Genomic DNA, 21,744 nt, shown 5'->3' with positions numbered 1-21,744 from the left:
CAGGAAATAATAAAAATCTCGATAATGTAAATGCTAGATACTGATTTGGCCAAAAATTGAGATAGAACTATATAGAGAATAGGAGAAGAACATGTGTATACTTGGGGATGGAGGGGGCGGTTATAGTACAGAAGAGCTAAATCCTCATTTAATAGAAACTCAATCAATAATGTAAAGTCTGGAAAACAAAATCTATTAGAAATACAGACAGAAATATCAAACAACTCAGGTTAAAGAGGTTGAAAGTGGTCGCACGTGCGTTGTTACTTCTGTTTCGTTGCTGTAAATCTTACAGTACTGGTTGACTTTCAAAATTATGTACATAAATCATTTTGAAAAAATTAAAATTAGATTAAAATGAATGACTTTGGGTTGTTTGTATTGAAATAGAAGAGTCTTTATATTGTGATGTGAAAAAGCTAGATTAAGGAATAGACTATAAAATAATTGCCTTTTAGGAAATACATGCATGTGTGCGTATTATGTATGTGCCTGAGTACGTATAAAAAAGAAAAAAAACTTGAAATACACCAAAATGTTCACAATGGTTGTCCTGGAGGATTCCAAAAATTACTTCCATTTCTTTAAATCCTTCTGTATATTCGAGTATTTCATCATGAGTATGTAATATTTTACATATTATTCTAGAAAGTGGAGAGACTTGTTTTCATTTGGTTAGAAGAAAATATCTTTAAGTATTTCTGTTGTTAGAAAAATAAGCTGCCATGTTTGAACGGTATATGAATTTATTATTTTTCTTACGTGCTTCTTATCCATTTGTTAAACCAACAGCTTGTCAAACAGCTTCATCTTTACTGCTTGAATACGTTTATCCAGTCCCGGGCACTGAGTGTTGAATTTCCAGAAATGATGTCTGAGGTTATTGCCGCCCAGTTACCCAAGATCTTGGCAGGGATGGTGAAACCTCTTCTCTTTCATAAAAAGTGAATGCCGTTTTTAATCTTTAAAAAATTTAATTTTGTGGTATGTCTGTTTTTGTTTTCGTCAGGATTATGAGGTCTTGAGTTTTTAAAATATTCTTCTCAAAGCCTTACATTTATAACATATCATACTGTGTACATTTCAGAGAAAAATTGTGAGGTTTTAGTTTTTTCCTTTATAAAGCATAACTTGAATTTTTAATGTTTCTGTGTAACCATATTTTCGTTAAGAGTTTACAAGATTGGAAAAGTATTAGGTTGATTGCTAAAGTTAATATTAACCGTATCATTTCATTACCATTTAGGTGAGATTTTAAACTTTCACATCTAACAAATCTACTTTAGAGGAAAAAAAAAAATCTTAACACATAAAAATAAAAAGCTATTATTATGTGCTCTTTCTATGTAGCTCCCTTTGTCTCCCTGATAATATTTACAAAACAGAAACCTTAAGATGGTATGCAGAATTTTGTCTACATGAGTGTATGTACATTTTTGCAAGGAGGAAATTTTATAACCTTCATCAGATTTTTCCAAAGAGTTTTTAATGCAAAAAATATTTTAGAAAAGAGTTAAAAATTTTTGAAATAGATTGAAGCTCCTCAAGCTAGGAAAACCAGCTCATATGTTAAGACTGTTTCCCAGATTGGAAACACAAACCTCTAAGGAAGTTATTAAGTAAAGCCATGTTATTATAAGAGAATTATGGGTTTTGTAGTTTTTTACTAACCTGTTTGGGGAATTGTCCTCTAATAAGGTATTTCGAATAGAAATAGGAAGTCAGAAGAGCCCCTAACATCTAGGGCGTGTGGAAAGCACTTCACCTTACTGAGTCTCTGTTTCCTTACCTTTAACACTGGGGTCTTGTAACTTTCCTGCAGAATGTTCCTTTTGGTCCGAGATAATGGACAAATCACAGGTTGAAAGTTTTTGAGTGACTCGGATCCAATTCTAAGGAAATACTAGATACTGGCTAACAATAATACAGCCAATTACAGTAATGTAATTACAGAAACACACAATTCACATTGCTATATGAGCTGAAAGTACTCCTTTAGGAGACAGATAAGAGTTCTTTTCGAAGGTATCACTGGAGATCCATTTTTTTAAAAAATATATGTATATATCTGTATATACATATACACATACACACATATGGAACAAGAAGAAACACTAATAAAATTCAATCAAAACCAATCACTTTTTTTCTGGATAAAATAATTGATACCAATTTTAGACATATATGTATATATACATACAATTTTTAACAGCTCAGAGAAGCTAGTAGACCTAGTTCTTTTTTGAAATTTCTTTAAAATTGGACATTACCTTACAAATAAAACATACCACCTTATGAAGATTAATAGTTGTTAATGAGAACATCAAAGTAACTTTGAAAACAAAATAGAAGATGCTGACTGAAGTCTCTGATTTCTTAATGCATTTTTAATGACCTATTTTCTTCAACGATAAATACTGGCAGTTTACCAAGGGACAATAACATCGACTAATCTTAGTACTGATATGATCTCAAAAACAAGGTAAAATAATTTCATCTGATCAGAAAATTGGCATGATAATATTACCATAACTGTTTCTTACCAATAACTCCTTCAGTTTACAAAATGAATTAGCTATGGAGTATCTATAAATAGTGAATCCTTGCAAGGCATTTGAAACAGGGATTAAGACAAGCCCCAACCAGGGTTCTTTAGGTCTACTTGGCAAATATAATAGGAAGTGTACAAATTTTATGCTGCTTGGTTATAACATTCAATAGGAGTTAGACCCAAGTTTTCCAAATAGTCTGAACATTAGTATAAAAATGGGCTGTTCCTAGTCTGTCTATCTACATGTCTTTGTCTGTGGATACATAGATTACAATAGACTGTTGACTGCTGTTTAGTCCTTGAAAGTCTTAAACACACATTCTCTTTCCATTCTCCGGGCCAAAGTGACTTTCCCAAAGAGGATCTAATTTTGCCTTTCCTCGCTTGAAAATGCTCGCTGACATCCAGCCACCTGTGGCAGTGTTTCTCAACTTTAGCTGCACATTAGCATCTCAAAGTGACCTGTCTGAAAATACCTTTTCCTCGGCTGCATCCTCAGAGATGATGATTTAATTGGTCCACTCTTACTAGGCAGGCGCACAGCAGTACTTTGAAATGGTGTTGAAGCACCAGTTCCTGTAACTTTTACTCTCTTTATCCTCACTGTCCTACATGCATCTTATGTTCCAGCCACACAGATCTTTTTGCCATCACATCTTCTGCCTGAATCTCCCCCTTTGATAACAGTCCGATCTCAACTTTCAAGACTCAGCCAAACATCACTTCCGTCACGTCTTCCCTGCATCTTCCAGACAGTGATTTGCTGCCTTCTGAGGTTCCCCGGGTACTTTGTGCGCATCTGTGTCATTCCGCAGTTCTTGCTCTACTGCTGGCCTGAGAGCCACTTTGAGGTAGGACAGCGGCGTCATTACTCGGCTGGGAGGTGAATGACATGTTCCCTGGGTTTGGTGTCGCCATGACTTTCTAGCTTTCTTTTGTGACATCAGGACATGTCTCTGTATGCGTGACTTTATTCCTTTCTCTTCCCGTAGTTCCTGTGTTTATCTCTGTAAATTTTCCACCTTTTCTTCCTACTTTGTGGGATCTCTCCTTGTACTGACTAGAACATAGGAGAATACAAGTACAATTTTTTTTATTAAGAACATGGCGAGAGGGTAATAGCTCAGTGGTAGACCACGTGCTTAGTGTGCTGGGTTCAATCCCCAGTGCCTCCATTAAAAAAAAAAAACAAAACAAAAGAAGAACATATTTTATGCTCCCTGTTCTAAATCTTAAAACTGAATGTAGTATTATTTCCCTCCCTAAGAAGAATTCCACAAACGCAATTGTTTTATATTTAAGTAGTACTAAATTGTTTTGTATTATAAAACTCAGTTTACAAATTTTCCTCATCTCTGATTTCATTCAATAAATATTTACTGAGTAGCTGCTATTAGCATAAGAAAATGTAGATGTCTAAATACTAGGATTTAATATTTCACACTAAGGTTTAAAAAATGAAAGAGAATTTTAAAAAGCTTTTGGAAAAGAACATGACATAACCAAATGGAAGATATCTAGCCTGTAAATCTTGTCCTCTGCGAATTCCTGCCTGCTAATGTCTCCATTCCTGTGTAGTCATCATAACCTTTATCTTAATTTTACAGGTCATGTTCTTTCTGGTGGCTCTAAAGTGAAATTAAATCATAAGAAGACAGGTTATATATCAGAAAATACTTGAAGGCTCCTGAAATAGTTGACTGAGTTAATAAAAATATTTCCCTTAAAAAGATTTGGGAAGTCATTTGAGCCTAAAGCAATTATACATCTGATGCCAGTTGTTACATAACAATTGTGTGTTTATTAAAAAGCATGGCACGTTTAAATTAGGCAGTACTATTATTTTTCACATTTAACATTAAAATAAGTTTTGTTGCTACACAGATAATAGGCAAGTATGATAGGCAATATGTTTTCTGCGAAAACAGTGCCTTTCAGGTAGCCACAGCAGGTGAACCTGTGGCTTCTAAATTATCCACAGCTACAGTGATAGATGTGACAATGGGCACTGTGCAGAGAGCCGGTCCAGGCTGCCCTCCTCTCCTCTGCCTTTTACTACCTGGATGAGCTGAGCAAGTCATCAGCCTCTCTGATGAAACCTTCCTTTGTTTTGCAATTACTAGAAATGAAGACGAAAAAGTATACAGGTGTTCAGAAGTAGCAACTGCTATTATTATGTTTTCATTAAGCCACAGTTCTGGGTATGCTTTTATCAAATTAATCTGGTACATTCTATAGTGAAACCAAGGAATCTAGAAAATGTGGTTGCTTTATTGCTATATCTATGGACATATGAATATTTGATGTATTGGACTTGAAATCAGAGTTTGAAGTATTCAATTAATTTCTTCCCCTGAAAAAAAATGTAGTCTTTTGGGTTTAGGGCCTGCCTTATCAAAAATCTAAAGAGTTTATCACCCTTTCATTATAATATTAAGAATAATGGTACTGATTGTAACCTTTTTAAAAAAGTATTTCTTTAAAATATAGAGAGCTTAACTAAGACACAGCCCTTTCAAAAACCTATACTATATACTACATACTCAGATTATGTTTACTATGGTAATAATCCTTCAAAAGGGAACAGTAGGTCTAGAAATCATGATGAAGCGATCAACGCCATAAATAACATTCCTGTTCTTGAGGCTATGATACAAAACACGCCGAAAAGATCTTCATGTCTGCCTTGATCTTGCATTCTCTGGTGAGATAACTGTTAAATTTCTGGAGTTTTTTCTGTGAATACCTGAGCAATTTCTCTCCTGTACGCTTACCCTTTACACACCAGATTCCAAGATAGAACATGAATCCTTTTAAACGATCTCCAGAGGGTTGTGCTTAAGCACTCAAAACTCAAAAAAAATTTTTTTTTCTTCAGATTTAAAGATAACCCATTTTTGTGTTGAAGAACTCAGCAACCATGTCTCCACTGATCGAGTTAAATGGACAAGCAGACAACCCAAGAAAGGGCATAACTTTCTTTTCCTCAAAGTATGCTTTTTAAATAACCATTGGATATGGGGAATTTCACCTCTCTTAAAAGTTTAAAGGAAATATGTAGCCAGATAATCTCACAAGTTTGCCAAGTCTAAAATTGCTTATCCACTCTAGACTAAGTCACACAATGATTTTAATGAAGAGCATGTCACTTCTGTGGTTTCATTGTTTTCCTTACTCAGAGTTTGGCGAAAAAGACAGTGTCTGTCTCCACTTACCATCTGTTATCTATTTAATGCACCGTTATTCCACACTCCCTGGTCCTTATCAAATCCAAAAGTTGAATACAAAGCAGTAAAAGTAAATGACTTCTCACTTCATACTGTGGAGTCCAACCCCACCTGGATTGGTCTACATTCATAATATGAATCCAGAATAGGTACTGGGCCTAGATAATTCCATTCAGGTTGGACCACATCCCTGTTTAAGCTCAATCTATCAGTTACCTGGGGCCAATAAAACCTGTACCTCCAGAGTTAGGTCGGAAACAGTGTGGTCTTAAAAAATTGGAAGAAAAAAAAAAGCCAAGAGTAGTTTTCTGTAGTGATTTGTCCTCCCTGTCGTTGGAGAAGATTTGAGGACTCGGGGGGCACTGGTAAATAGCAGTTCACAGTAGCAGGGATTTAATGTGGGCGTTATCTAACTAGCCTGTAGCCGAAGCAAGGGAGAACATGGAGGGATCCGTTCCCCTTCTCGGAGCTGATCCCATTCCAAGGCAATGCTCCGGGCATGTGCCGGGAGGCTGCGCCCAGCCTTGTCCACAGCCTTATGCAGCTGTGGAGTTTGGAAGAGCATTGCAGGACTGCTGGATTAGTCCCAGAATGTCAACCTCATTTTCAGTTTACTGGCTCTTGTTGCTTTATGTCACGCTGACCTTACTGTTAAACATGCGTTTGTTTGCTTTTGTTCCCCTCATGGAGAGATGGGGAAAGCATTACTTTTAGCCAGTTGAAAGCTCCAACTGACAAAGGACTTTCAGAGAAATGTGAATTAAGCAGCTAAGAAAGCTTACCCTGTCCATTGCTTTAAATAAAATTAAATTATTAACTCTGCAGTGGTATCAGTACCATTCAAATATTCATATATATATGAATGTTGACCATGGCTGACATTCATATATATATGAATATTTGAATGGTACTGTGGATAGTTGTTAGGGCATACACTGCATAGCTTCATTTTTATAATCTTTTGAAATTGCTCTTAATACATCAAATCCTGATATATCCAATTTACCAAACATGACTTACTTCTAAATGAAACCTACTTTAATGTTTTCTTCAGTTAATTAAATATAAAACTTAACATCTCTTTTTCTATGAAGTTCACTTACCTGTGAGGGGCTTTTAAGTGGTGGTTATGAATTGTCTGTTGAACATGGTGATTTAAAACCTTTTGCCTTTAAAGATCCCTTTTACTAACCCCCCCCCTCAGAAAAAGCTTCTATTTTAAAGTATCTCCCCACCAAGTATAAAGTATTCCTATTAAGAACTAGTTGTTTTGTTTTCTTCATATTTTATTATTCAAAGACGTATTCACTAGAGTTGCTGACCAGCCTAATGTCCACACTGATTTCATGGGTGTTTTGTGCAGCATTAACTTGGTAAATTAAAAATTGTGTTTTTTAATATATAGTAGCAAAATAATCAATGGACACCTATCCTAGCTTTCTCCAAGGGCTTTAGAATTCATGAGAAACATGAAAAGTTTTGTGTAGAGTTAATATGAACATACCGTTTTCTTGTCAAAACAGAAAAACGCAACTCTGCTTTTTCTCCATAGGGCAAAAACACTGTCCAGAATTTACTTAAAATAATCCTATATTTGATATAACTGGGAGTAGAAAGAGGTATTCACATGGCAGTCTTTAGAATTCATCTCTTTACCCAATTAAGTATCTTTTTATGACCTGAGTAATATGTGCATTTTAACTTTTTCCGATAGATGCATGTTCACAAGAAAAATCAGAGCAGTTTTTTTAAAAAAGCTTTTCATTGAAATTTGGGGAAAAAAGAAGAAAAAATATAAAACTTCTTTGTACTTTGCAAGCAGTAAATATGACTTAAAAGAATGAAATGGAGAACTCCTCTAAACAGTAGCTTAAATGTTTTCGCCTTGATTACTGACCTGTCATGCTGATGATAGAAGACATGAGTGATTGTCTACAATGATAAGAATGCTGTTATCACTCACTATCCAAGTATAGAAAACATAAATGTGCTCAGAAGCTTGCTTTTTGCTTTTTAAGAAAGGTCTCCATTTTCTAATTTCAGGCTACCTGGAGGAAAAAAATCCCTGATCTCTTAAGTCTTTGTTTAGCTGTCAGTTAGGTGTCTTAACAGTTAAAAAACAGGGAGAGAAAGGAGAAGGGAGAGAGAGACAGAAAGAGGAGGGGGGAGCAGAGGGGGAGGGAGGGAGGGAGAGAGGAGGGAAGGAAGGAGGGAGGGAAACAATGAGAACCAAATTATCCATTTCAACTTGGAAACTACAAAATTTTGTTAATAATTTACATCAACATAAAGTAGCCAACTCTCATTTGTCTATGTTAACAGAAGTAGGGGGAAAGCCCTGAAATACAAAAACAAAAAATTGCGGGATTTTTTGCAAAGTTGAAAAGTCTTGCTTTAGGAGTCATTTTTTACATGTATCTTTTTTAGGAGTAATTTTATTCTTCAGCAACTAGTTACAAAGCAGTTTTTTTTTGTATGTCAGTCATTCCGCCAGGTTGCGAAGATAACCAGTGGATACATTAGACAGCATCCCTGCCTTCTCTGAACTTGCAGTGTGGTGGAGACTAGAGGCAGGCAAATAGGTAGTTACAATACTGTATGTTGACTGTCACAGTAGAGGAAGTACAGGGAGCTGCTGGCGCACCGAGCTTGACTTTAGGAGTGGGCAAAGGCCTCTTGGATCTGGAAGTGGTTTGGGAATTAGCCGAGCACACAGAATCAGAAGATGCCAAAGGCAGGGAGAGACGTGTATTCCAAGCAGAAAGGTACCAGCCCTTGCACAGACCTGATGGTGCTGATGGTGAGAGAGAGTATGGTGTGGGGAGTGATGATGACGCTGAGGGAGAAAACAAGGTCCAGGTCATTAATGGTCTTGTACACCATGTTAAATTGTGCAGTTGTGATTCTTTTGTAAGGAGGAGGGCAGCATAGTTCAGATTGGTACATGAGAAAACTCGCCCTTAACTGTACTATGGAGAACAGAGTTGAGGATGGCTAATCCTGGAGGCAGAGAGAACATTTTTCAGGAAGTTGCAGTATTCTGATGGAAAACGATGGTCATAAGCATAAAGAGTTGGAGGTGTTCATTACCGCCTCCCTAGTTTTCCAGAGGTTTTAAAAAACATAAAAGTATTGACAAAACTTACAGAAATAGGTGAAATAAGTCATATGAACTGTCAAACACAAGACTGGATGTCTGTTCCGCTGCTCTGTTGAAATTTCAAATCTTTTCATCAAGAAAGACAATAAAAACTAAGAAACTTAGTTTACCAAGTTCTAGAATCCTGTCTATTCAAAACAGTCTCTACTCGTCTATCAACATGCTCACCTTTGCATGTCTGTCAAATGTCAATATCCTGGTTTTTGCACAAAGATAAGACTAGAGCAGCTTAAGAATCAGCAAATGGGGAAAAGAGGAGACTGAGCTGTATTAAACTAATTTAAAAAATAGGCACATCTTTTGTGTAGCTCCTTCTTCAGATGTCATTATCAAGCATAATTATAAAAAAAATGGTAACACAAAAAAGCGCCTAGTTCTCTGTAAGGAGTCTTGACTTCATGATGTCTTCTTCACAAAGACTTCTTCACGACTTCTTCATGACTTCTTCCCAGAGCGTGGGGATTTGAGGAAGGAGGGTTGGAGAGTGATACAATCGGGAGCAAACTTGGCAGCTGGGAGTAATTTATCCATTGCTTTTAGTTTCAAAGAGCCTTATTTTAAACTACCTCATTCATTTCCATCAAGGGCGGTTCCTCCTTTTCACTTCCACTATCCAGTGACAGCTGTGACGAGGATGATGCTTATTATGCGCAGGCAGCGGGGGTGGGGAGGGGTCGTCTTCCTCCTGGTCCTCACTGGCCAGTCCCCTCGCCATGCTTGGTCATAAGAGCCCATTATCACCTCCTGTTTAAACCGTTGGCTCATGAACGTGGTTCTCTCTTCTCCAGTACTGCAAGGTCCTGTCACTTGTCTGACTTTATATCTTCCATGCCTTGTTGGCTCAGCATATCCTTCTTAAGCCAAGCTGCTTTTCCAGCCTGGCCTCTGTGTGTGGTCACCTTGCCCGTTCAGGAGAGCCATGGCTCACTACTGCCTGCTAAGCCCCCACCCAGCTGGTACCATACTGAGTCCAGGCTTCTCGGAGATGCTTGTAGACTTTACAGCTGTGCGTAAAAGCCGCAGATTTCTTGGACTTCCCCTTGCTTGCCTGGATGTTCTGTTGCCCATCTCACTTCCTTCAAAACTGGGATGCTGTCATCTGACCTTACCCTTCCTTCTTCTGAATCACGGATCACGGAAGCCTCTTACTTCCTCTTCCTCACTGTTGGAGGTTTGCCCTGGGTCTTAGATGGAGTTCTCTTCACCTATTCTTAGTAACTCTCTCTGTTTGAGTCCACTTCTTGAAGAGATCTTTGAGATTAAGATCTTTTTTGTTCCTCTTGAGAAAGCCCCATTCTCCAGATGCGTCTTGCTCTAGATCAAAGACCAGTTGTGGCAGTCAGAAGCTGAGTGTCAACTTCCTTTAAGCCTTTCTGCTGTAACAATTCGAATTCTTCTTGAAGCAACGTGGCTACTTCTAACTGACGAGGAAAGGGTCCGGTGCCAAAAAGAAAAACACAAGATTAATATATTTTAATAAGAATATTCTTTGGATGTGCTTTGGGAATTTCATACAAGGTTTTCCATCAAGAAGTTGAGACTCGCCTTCCCTCTGTGTAAGCCTAACCATTCTCGTACTGGCTGGTAACGTGCAAAGCTGTAAAACTTAGGGGATAGTGGACTCATCACAGCGTCCTCGCAGACTCATTTTCAATCTGATGCTTTGTACTCTGCCTGAAATATTTAGCAGACTTCTTTGCATATGGTAGGTTTTTACATTTTGTTACATTGCAATTGATGAAATAGTCAGTTACCCTTTCTATTCCTTGTAAGTAAAACTAGTAACAGTATTTGCAGGAGATGCAGGAACTCATCACTTCTCTCTCTCATGACCCAAACACCTTTTGCTTCCCATTGCTGCTCCTCTCATTTGAGTAAAATAGTCAGGCGCTAAGTGAATACACCATAATTACGCTTTTAAAGATATTTAGCCCCTGTGTACTTGAGTCCAGTTTCATATACGTAGCTCCTCATTTTTAAGCAGAGAACAGTATTTGAAAGTACTTTAGAAATTTATCTGAGGTTTTTGCACAGGAGGTGAGACCCTCCGTCTGTGCATGCCTGGCCCTGGGTCCCTGGTGATGATGGTCGGGTAACAGATGCAAAGCTGTAAAAATTGGGTGAGTGGGCGCCTGACAACATCACTGTATTACTTATTTTCAATCTAATGTTCAGAGTCCCACCTCTGTTTTTAAACTAAAAGTAGGCTTCATGGGAAGTATTTTGTGATTCACGTGAAAAAACAGTCTGCTCCACTTGACAGCTGTCTGATGCTAAATTGGCTGATGGTTTGAAACGAATCATCTTCAAATAATATGTTTCTTAAAAACAATTTATCACTAATTCTTATTATTCTTATTCCTACTTTGTGTGATAATACAGAATAAATACTTCCATATATTTATTAATGAATTAGAGCTCCCCAAACCTTAATACAATTATATACAATCATCAGTGCATTCTTTTGCATCTGTCACTTTACATTTATAACCAACATTTCAGTTTGTACGGTAGTGTACATGGCATAAGGTGAGATTCCAACATGGATGGTTGGCATTTTATAGACAGTATCCTTGGCTGGGTGTACATTTTAACAAAGCGAGGACTGATTTTCAGACAATTAAACAGAATCCAACTAGTTGTTGGTGAAGACAAAATACACTCAAGTGTTAGACATAATGCAGTGTTTTGGTTACTCCTGCTGACAAAGTAAAAGTTTTGGTTTTTGTTATACAAATATTATCAATTTTCATACGAAATTTAATGCACTTAACATTAAGGTGAAAGAGAATGTAATCTAATTGTTAACAAAGTGTTTCAGACTATTACTGTGCATTGGTTTCATTACTATAAATACAATTTAATACTGGAAATATGCAAATATGCTCCTTTAGTAAAAAAATAAGTGCCTAGAGTATAAAAGGAGCCATACTCAGCCTTTGGAGACACAAAGAGTAGAAGAGCTTTTTTACTTTTAAGTTCCAGGTGATAAGCTGTCAGGTACCGTTTGAAACGTCAACATAATTTTTTTCTTACTCGCTCACATACATTTGGAGTAGACTGGAGAAACCAGAAAGTTTTAACTGAATTATTTGTCCATGAGCATGTTCCTATAACATCAAAAAAGATTTCATCATCTCTTCTAACACTGTATTTTATTTTTGAATTAAACATGTCTCGATATTCAGATTCACAAACTTAAGTGATGTTGAGAAACTTCATATTTGTCTATAAAATAATATGCTATATTTTTTGTAAATATCTGATTTTGGTGGTTGATGGGGTTTCTAATTTACATTTAACTCCTTAATGAGTAAAGAGAAAACATGGTAAATGGCCGTGAGTGTAAATGCATGTGGAACTCTGTTCTCTGGTGTCAGAGTCACGATTAGAAGCTAAAGCAGAGATACTCAACCTACTTTTTTTTTTTAAAGCAGCATTTTATTTAAATGGTAGAATAATAGATTATCTGATCAGAAGAGGTCAAATTTTATCTTGTAAATGACCTATTTCAAACAAATAGAATATCTTAACTTTATAAAATGCAGAGATCTGTGATTTGTGAGCAGTTGGGAATTCGTAAAGTTTAAACAACTTTGAAAAAGCAAACCATTTTCGTGCCTGAATTAAATCAGCTGCCCATAACGATGCCGTGATACACAGTGAGGTTTGGCATAGTACTGAAGATCGCGTGTTCTGGAGCAAAACCATCTCAGTCTGAGTCCAGGCTGCACCATTTGCTAACTCCTGCTGCTCTGCCTCAGCTTCCTTCTTGTAGTGTCTCTCTCGTAGGGTGTTCTGAGGAGTCACTGAGTTAGTATGAAGTACTTAGAGTGGTGTCTGGCATAGCACACACTTTCTAGGTGTTTTGTCCAACGTAAGTGGCTTTTTCTTTAATAGATGATTAAGGGTACAGAGGGCATTTAGATTTTTATCTTACATAAACTCAATAGCAGCAGTAATTTTTAGTTTTTTAGGTCATGTGAAATTCAGTAGCATCATATTGCTCGAAGTAAATTTTTTTCAGCAAATGAGACTAAGGGTGGACCATTACAAGTGAACAGTGACCAGGTATCAATCAATAAAATAACCAGTTCTAAGTAGCCACAATTCTCCAATTCCTGTACCTGAGACAGTTTCCATTTAAGGGAGCTTGGACTAACCAAATCTGTATCATTTTTGTGCAACTAGACTGACAGCCTGTCTCCCTCTCCGCAATAAATTTCCCCAATACGTTGGAAAAGAAAGAACTTCTGAATCTATTACATATGCTTAATAAAACAGTAATATTAGAAAATCTATTTATAAAATAGATTTAACTTTAAATTATAAATCTAAAATGTTATTCCTTTGGCATGCAAGGACTTCAATATTATTTACATCTCAGAAATTACTATGGAACCAAAAAGAAAGCTCCTTATTTTGAGAAATACTATTTTGTTCTTGTCCTGTTACATGAACATTCTAAAAATTTTAAATATTCCATTTTTTTCCAAATAAAACTCGAGCCAGATTTGTGAATGAAATATGTTTAAAGGAGAATAAAATAAAGTCCAGCATTAACCAGCTCTTACCATTGTACGTGGTAAGGTGGGTACTGTATTTCTTGACGCGCCTAGTGTATTTTTCTTTCCTATGGCAGAAGCCAACTGTCATTTATTTTCATTGATTTTGCACATTTTAAGATGCATAAAACCAGGATGCAACTTATAATTCATGTGATCTTACAATGGCATCAGCCAAGTCTTGTGAAGACCTTCCCTTGACACCTCCTCATAAGATCAGAAAACATCCCTAGCGTCGATGAAACACAGTGTGTGTGTCTATTCATCCTTCATTCATAGAATTGCACTTCTTTTAATCTGTGTTAATATTAATTCCTATTTATCTTAGACCAGTAATAAACATGCATTCAATAAACATTACAGTTTTTTTTAGCTGTCACTTATTTGCAGAGCTGCTATGCACCAGACCTTGTACTAGAGAGGAGCTTTATGTATATTATCTCTAGCTTTTACAGTAATCTTTGCAAGTTCCCTTTCACAGAAGAGGAAATAGAGGTTCAGAGGAGTTCATTACATTTGAAAACAATTTCTTGCCCTATTGCTCTTCCAGAAAGGAAAGGAGATTCTGTCACATTTTTCCAAATGAATTTTCCCAGCATACATATTAAATCTTTTGTAATAGTTTTTATTTGAGAAATGAAGAAACTTAAAATAATCCTTATTAACAGACGTGCTGTGCTGTCTGTTTAAGCCTCATCAAGGTGCATTGGTTTTGGAATTCTTAATAAAACTATGAAAAGCTTCTGGGGGGGGGGGAGTCAGTTTTCTGGGGAAACCAAAATATAAATAGCACCAATTTCCCAACACCACAGCCTCTCCTAAGGAATCCATCAAATATCAAAAGAAATTCAACTTCCCCCTTAGTAAATTTATAACTAAGTATTTGAGTCAGATTTAATTACTGGAAATACACACACACACACACACACACACACACACACACACACGTATATATATATATATATATATATATATATATATATATATATATATATATATGGAGAGAGAGACACATACACAACATTTTTGTGCAAGCAATTAATTGACCTGATCTGTGCAATTGTAAAAACAGTTATCTTTGTTGACAGGGAAATCACTTTGGATTAAACAGTTAGCTGATAACTTCTAGGTCTATAAAAATTTCCGTAATGCAGTGCCTTTTGATATATACACATCTTAAAGAAAATGCATCTTAAATTCCTACTCAGAGTGAAATTAGGCAACATTACATAAAGAATGATAAATATATCATCTTTGAAAGTCAAAGTTTCTCTGATTTATAGCCTCAGGGTGGCTCCAAGTGCCTTGGTAAAGAGTGTTTTTTTAATGGTTGGAAATTTGAGGAAAAATTCACATTCTCAGTATTTCCATTATTATATTTACTGAATGGTTCTGATAAAATCAATGCTTTAGTGCCTGTCCTATTTCCAATATCTTTATATTTATGTTTTAATCCCTATGTACCAGAAGGTTAAGATAAATAATCATCTAATATTTAGTTAAAGGTAAGACAGAGACACAAGGTATTTCTGTTGAAAAATAGTCAAAGTTGGGCCATGCGCTGGACATAGAGAAAAATATGGTAAATATAAAATTATTAATATTTAAATATTGAAATTAATTTTTCCTTAATTTATTAAAACAGTTTTAGCAGAACTGCACAGTGAAATTTTTCCTTTAAATAAGATTTAAGTCAGACTAACCTGGATCATATAGAAGAGAGGAAATGTTTTTATTTGTTAGGTGTATTTTGATCTTCACAAATCTTACACATTTCCTGATAATGACAATGATTCAAAGATGTACAGTTCTTTAAAAAAAAAATGCATTGTTCTTGCTGAAACATTACAAAGTCAAGAATAATTTATCAAAGGAAAGAATTATTTTAAGAACTTGGGTTGATTCCAAAAACTTGTTAGATTTTTGTGAAAATTCTTCTAATTTACAAACCATTATTACAATTATTCAAGTTCCTACATGATATTTACATTACTGAAATTATGCATAGCAAGAAAAACATATTATCTAAATTCCCACAAAGTGTGAGAAAATATAGAATAATGTGAAAAATCTATAAATTATGCAACAAAATTAAGCGGGGGGGGGGACTAATGTGTAATATTCACACTAGTTTAGCCAGAATATTTGCATTTAGCTTGGTCAGATTTCTGAGTTTTGGTGGAAGTGTTTGTTGTTTATTTATTTATTAAAAGATAATTACCACTAAGAATCTCTAAAAAATAAAAATCAGTAATGGCCTGGCTGATAAAAGGCCAAGGTGTAGAGGTTAAGAATGGAGGGAGGTAGTGAACCAGAATGTGCAAACCTGTGCATCTCCTAAACCGGAAGCCAAGCATCAATTTCAGGTTGTCGTTAATATCACACAAGTACATGTGAAAAACAAACAGCAATACTCCACTCACCTTTAAAAGATAGGTTTGTCACTTCCCTGAAATGTAACGCTTTGTGATCTTAGTAATCTGTCTTCAGTTCTCTGAACCTCGATGTCTTCACCTGTCTAGCATAGAATATTTCAACAAAGAGCTTTGCTTTTAAATGAGAGAGTGCCTATTAAATTCCTTTGCACACTATAAAACACTCTACAGACATTTTTTCTAATAGGTAAGCACATGTTAAAAATCTTTAATGGTTACAACATATATTCTAGGGTATAGGTAATTAATGTTCATAAATTAATCTTGGTGACCAAACAAATATATTTTTAATAACCCAAACATAGTGAACTTACTGATATAGCTACTCATTTGTTGAAAAGCCATGAAAAATGATAACCCTCCCCCTGCAAGTTAGAATGCTGATCTGGCAAAGCAGCACAGGAGAGAAGGCAGTTTGCACGGCAGCCCATCTGGAGGAAGGGAACCCGTGTCCTTTGAGGACCAGCAGCCTGCTCAGCTCTCCTGTGCAGCTTGAGAGCTTACTGTCTGCGTAGACCATGCTCTCTGACGGGAGATCGCGGAGGGGCTGCTTCTTGAAAAAAAAAACATGTCATAAATAGTTTGCACATCCCCGTGAACTTTTCCTCCTTCCAAATATAGAGTCATACTTATGACTGTGCCTTCACTTTAAAGCACATTTTATGAAAATAAAATCTTTTCATGTTTAAAGTTCATGTATTCTTAAAAAAAAAAATCTCTACAAGTAGCTCAGTTAATAAGAGTTTTTTCTGAACACCAAGTATGTTTTTGTAGTGGGGAAACCGGCCTAAGTAGAGGTGATCTGGGGACAGGAAGAGGTTATTGTTTATTCCTAAATTATCTGGTTTGGCTATCTCAAATTCTCGTCTGGTGGTTTATTTCACATTGTTACGGAATTACAAAGTATACTCCTTCCCCAAACTAAGAAAATGCTGAACTTACATTCAGAGGCTGTTCATTTGTTACATCATTTTCAAATTTTTAACATCCTCGCATAGGATTAAGTTCCATAGACCATGTGGAGCTATAGTTCTTTAACTTACTGCAATCTCAAGTTATCTCTGCTTCAGCAGGGCTGATACTGAAATTATTCTGGGATAAAGAGATGTCTGTTCCTAACTCCGCATGCATGCACACATGAGTGTAAGCTCATGTACACAGCAACCTAGAGAAAGATGTAGCAACGTCTCTCTTTCAAAAGACAGCAAAGGTTATCAACGCAGGCTGAAATACAGGGGAAAGGGACTGGATGTTTGAAGGAAAAAACTTGTGTTCTAAACTGCACTCTGACACTTCTCACTGAGCTGATGTGAGCTACCTAACTGCTCTGAACCTCATTTTCCCTAGCTGAGAAATGAGGGCACTTGATAAAGATGTATCTCAAAAATTTTGGAATTTGTAGTACTAGTCACTTCATTTTAGACTCTTTAACTTGGTCTTGTCTTTATAGTGAAATCTGGACAACAGTAGTTCAATCTAACTTTTAACAGATTTTTAATTAATTTATTCTATACATTCCTAGTAGTTGTCTTGGTTTAATCTCATGCAGTTTGAACTTGAGTGTTTTCATTTAATTTCTGAAAAAGGAAAAAAATTACTCTCTCTTTATTTCCTACACATTTATCAATAATCTGAAGTAATTTATGATACAGAAATTTCCCAAAGTGATTTTTACCCTCTGAGGTCCAAAATTGGATAGCTGTAGTATATAACACTAATGAATCTTAAAATATTGGTCCTTGATTTGTGATGCTTTCAACCCTAATGTATTTTTTTCCCTGCATTAAAACTTACCATTTTTTTCTGTACTCTGTTTTCAGTAAAGTTTAATTATCTTTGAAACAGCAATTTTTGTTCAATATGCAAAAGCAATTGTCCTTTTGTCTTTCCATCTCCTCTCTGCCCGTTCCCTTTCACAACACCTTAGTTCTGAAAAACAAATCATGTTTTCCATTATGCTTTCTTAAAAGTGAATTTAACATTACAATTCAAAATGTTAATTTGCATTTTAATTCTTCTCAGCTATATTGAGACAATTCTATTGTTATAACTGCCCCAAATAATAAGCAAATAATTTTGAACCATACCCTAAGGATAAATGGTTCAGACAGAAATGTGGGAGTCATTTTATTGGTTAAGCCAAAGTTAATTGTGAAATAATTTCAGCTGAAGATTTTAACACTGTGCATGATAAATGTAAAAATTAGTTATTTAAAAATCGTCTTCAAAGTATGTATTTCAGATTAATAGTGTCTTCTGTGTTAATTTGAAAGTCACTACGCTATAACTGTTCTCTGAATCAGTATATTTTTCTATATGGAATTTTTGAATGATATGAAAAGAACATGTATCTCTAGAGGATGTATAAGTTAATTCATCTTGTAATAAACAGAAATTTATCATATAAAACATTACTGTTGAAATGCATGGTTAGTGCTGATGTATTTTATTCAATTCCACACATCGAAGTCATTATTTTCACATTTCAAACATCACAATCTTGTATCTAAATTGATACCTCTTAGCCAGATATGTGCTGCACTTGAAATATCTTTTTGCTTATAAATAGTATATATTTCTTCCATTTTTTTTCATCTCATTGTACTACTTAAGCTGATTTAAAATAAAAATGTGGTCAGAGAGTCATAAGGTGTTAGAGTTACACCAGCCTTTAAAAATCATCTACTCCATGGGTTCTTTGTAGTTCAAGGACTGGCTGTGAGGCATCTTAAATCCCAACACAGTCTGGGTACAATTCTCGTGTCCATGTGTACATGTGTTTTCCATTGCTTTCATTAACTTTTTAGAGGGCTCAGCAACCAAACAGCACATCAGGAAACAAGTCAATTCCATCACCTCATTTTACAAACAGAATCTGAGACTCAAGAGACTATGCAGCTCATCCAAGGTCACGGAGGGGTTGAACATGAGAGCTGGAGCCAGCCGCTGATTTGTAGTTTGACCACAGAACATTCTTGATCTGGCAGAACCCCCAACAGAAGTGGGTTATCAGCTGACATAGAGGCTAGTAAATTGTGGGCCCCCCTTAATTTTATTTACATAGAATTGAAGCAGTGAATTTAACCTCTCATTTCAGTTGGCACCACAATATGATTACACTACAGTAAGGCCATTATAATCTGTTATCCATATTTTATGCATTAAAATATGGATTTAAGAAATATTGAATTTCTCCTATTTCTGCAGATAAATGGAGGACACAATAGACGTCTATCATTCTATTTTCTCAATCAGAAAGCAATGACAGTAGGCGTTTCTGCTCCACTGATTATGATCTTTGATCTATTCAGTAGGAAATATGTGAAATCTTTAATTTTACTAGTTTTTCAAGCTCAAGAGAAATAAAATAAAAACAAAGTTCAGAATAAAGTTGAACAAAGATTTCATTAGTTCCAAAAATTTGTGTCTTATCTACATCGCTCATCACTAATTTATACATAACTCAGTGGGGTGATTCCAAATATAAAATGAATAGACAAATGATCTCTATAATATATCTTTTGTTTTGAAATATTTCAAATTGTGGTTTAGTAGGCCTGGAAGCAGGATGAAACTGCAGTATCTTCCAAAAGTGACCATGATTTAAAAAAAAAAAAAAGATGTAGGTTATCATCTAAATACTTGGTCCACTGATCTTTAAAATAGAATTCTATTTCAATGAATGAAGACCTAAAGTGGTTTACAATGATTGGAGGGAATGAAGTAGAAAATATGTCTTCAGACCAATGAAGGACCTGAAAAATGACAGGAGGGAATGCCCCTCACTGTCCCCAACACAATATTCAACAGACATCAAGCTTGTATCACATGCTGTTCAAGAACCTAGAGGGTGGTCTAACTAGAAAGCAGTTCCCCCCCATAATTAAATCATGGTCTTATCAGAGCTGAAGAATGTTGCATGCATGATAAAAATGCAAGGACATTTAAGCCATATTATAAGTAAATCTTAAATCACAGGCTACAAGTGTAGTGTTGAAGTTTAGAGACAGAGGCTAGTGTAGCCCAAAGGAACCTAATCTGGAGATGAGTCTGTTGGGGTTGGATAGGTTGACAAAAAAGGGAAATAACAAATCATATAACTTCATATTATAAAAATAACAGTGAAGGGGGAGGGTGTCGCTCTGTGGTAGAGCGCGTGCTTAGCACGCACGAGGTCCTTGGTTCAATCCCCAGTGCCTCCATTAAAAACAAAAAAACAAACAAACAAAAAACCCAAAGCAAAGGAAAGAAACAGTGATGTAAATTTAGCAAGAAGGCAGGGGCTTCAGACATTTATATTAAGTAGGAACACTACTATGGTTTGACAGTGTCATTAAAAAGATGTTAAATAAATAAGAAAAACAGGAAAGATTATTGAAAGAGAAAGTAAAACATAGAACTCAGAAAAAAATTTAAACTATCATGTCACATGAAAAATGCCCCCCAAAATAAATCTTGTCCCCACAGTCATCTGCAAGGGCATTTTGTTCAGGAATTATTTAATAGCTAATTCTTTCTCGAAAATCTGTTGCTGCTATTACGACTTATTTTTATGATTCTTCTCCAAATAAAAATTTCAACATCTGAGGAACTCAAGCTAAAGTATATCAACAAGTCAGCAACTCACTTTACGAGGGCAGCCTACCCAAAGAAAAACAAAGAACATGCGTCTGCACTCCAGGGGGTTGGGGGAGGTGGGGGAGCCCCATGGCAGATCGTGGTCCCTTATAAGGTCATATTCCATTCACTGCCAGGAACAGCAATTGAAAGAAAATGTAACAAATCAGCTTCTCAATTACATCAACAAAGGTTTCGGCTTCCTATGTACAGTACTTTGAAGACTCCTCTGTGTTCTAGCTCTGGAGGTCAATGAGCATTCCCATGAATCTCTGTGTGTTTATATCCAAAGTACACTGTGAACTTTGGCAAAGGACGTGGCTCTGGGTTAGCTGGGCTTTTTAGGTAGTTATTGGAAATACAATTGAAAGCTAGCTAATTTTACCTTATCGCTAAAGAATGAAAGAACACATTTAGGAATGGCATCCAAGGACTCAGAAGTGATCCCAGAGAGAGCTGTGGAAGTAGAGATTTCTCTTGGGCACCAATAACTGTTCTGCATTTTCTCCCATCTTCCTTAGGGCATCTCTCATGTGTCCTCAGGGTCCTGGTGAATTCAGTCAGCCCAGGCTGCACCAGCCTCCCCCAGCCCAGCGCTTTGCTGCACACCTGCACCTGCCCACCCTCACCCCCTGCGAGCCCATGCTCAGAGAACCGCCTCATTAGGAAGTAGCTGATCAAGCAATAATCTAAGAAGTAAATAAATGAAAGAATGCACCTTCCTGTGACATCTGTCTCTCAAAGAAAACGTGTCTTATCCATAGAAAATGGTGTGATTTCTGTTATCAGGCACAGGCCTCTTGGAGAGAGGTTTTTTTGGGTGGTGAGATCTTGACATTTAGGTTAATGAAAAAAAAATTTTTTTTTTTAATGGAGGTACTGGGGATTGAACCCAGGACCTTGTGCATCCTAAGCATGCACTCTACCACTGAGCTATACCCACCTCCCGCTAAAAAGGTATTTTTGAAAGGATCATATTTTTTGAGGATGAGGGTGACTATGGCTAGAAATAGTTTGAGAATAATTAAGGTCTAAAGTCTCTCCAATGACAGCCATGAGAGCAGATGCAAACATTTTCCAATGAGAATTAAACTGTTGCACAAGTGTACCCCAATAACACTTCTCCATAAATGTGTATTTATTTCTCAGGGGTCTGTTGGAGATCTGGAGAGATAAATGAGGCAATAAA

At 36.2% G+C, this 21,744-nt stretch overlaps 1 protein-coding gene and 1 non-coding gene across 4 annotated transcripts in view; one reads left to right on the top strand and one right to left on the bottom strand.

Moving 5' to 3' along the window:
- PGR (progesterone receptor) overlaps positions 1-18,365 on the top strand; it is a 94,886-nt gene extending 76,521 nt beyond the window's left edge. For 2 of the 3 annotated variants that reach the window (XM_074372925.1, XM_074372923.1), the window contains 2 exons: positions 793-944; positions 3,182-18,365. In XM_074372925.1, the coding sequence (XP_074229026.1) occupies positions 793-944; positions 3,182-3,218 (189 nt within the window). In that variant the 3' untranslated portion in view covers positions 3,219-18,365. Of the gene's footprint in view, positions 1-792 lie in introns of all 3 variants that reach the window. The other variant, XM_074372924.1, reaches the window with a different exon arrangement.
- Positions 18,366-21,426: 3,061 nt separating this feature from the next.
- On the bottom strand, positions 21,427-21,499 carry TRNAP-AGG (transfer RNA proline (anticodon AGG)). Its single transcript has one exon. It is a non-coding gene; the product is annotated as a tRNA-Pro (tRNA).
- Between the last annotated feature and the right edge of the window lie 245 nt (positions 21,500-21,744).

This window comes from Camelus bactrianus, chromosome 10 (genome assembly GCF_048773025.1).
Source record: "Camelus bactrianus isolate YW-2024 breed Bactrian camel chromosome 10, ASM4877302v1, whole genome shotgun sequence".
In the NCBI taxonomy this organism is placed as follows: Eukaryota; Metazoa; Chordata; class Mammalia; order Artiodactyla; family Camelidae; genus Camelus; species Camelus bactrianus.
This window is presented reverse-complemented; position numbering and strand designations above follow the sequence as displayed.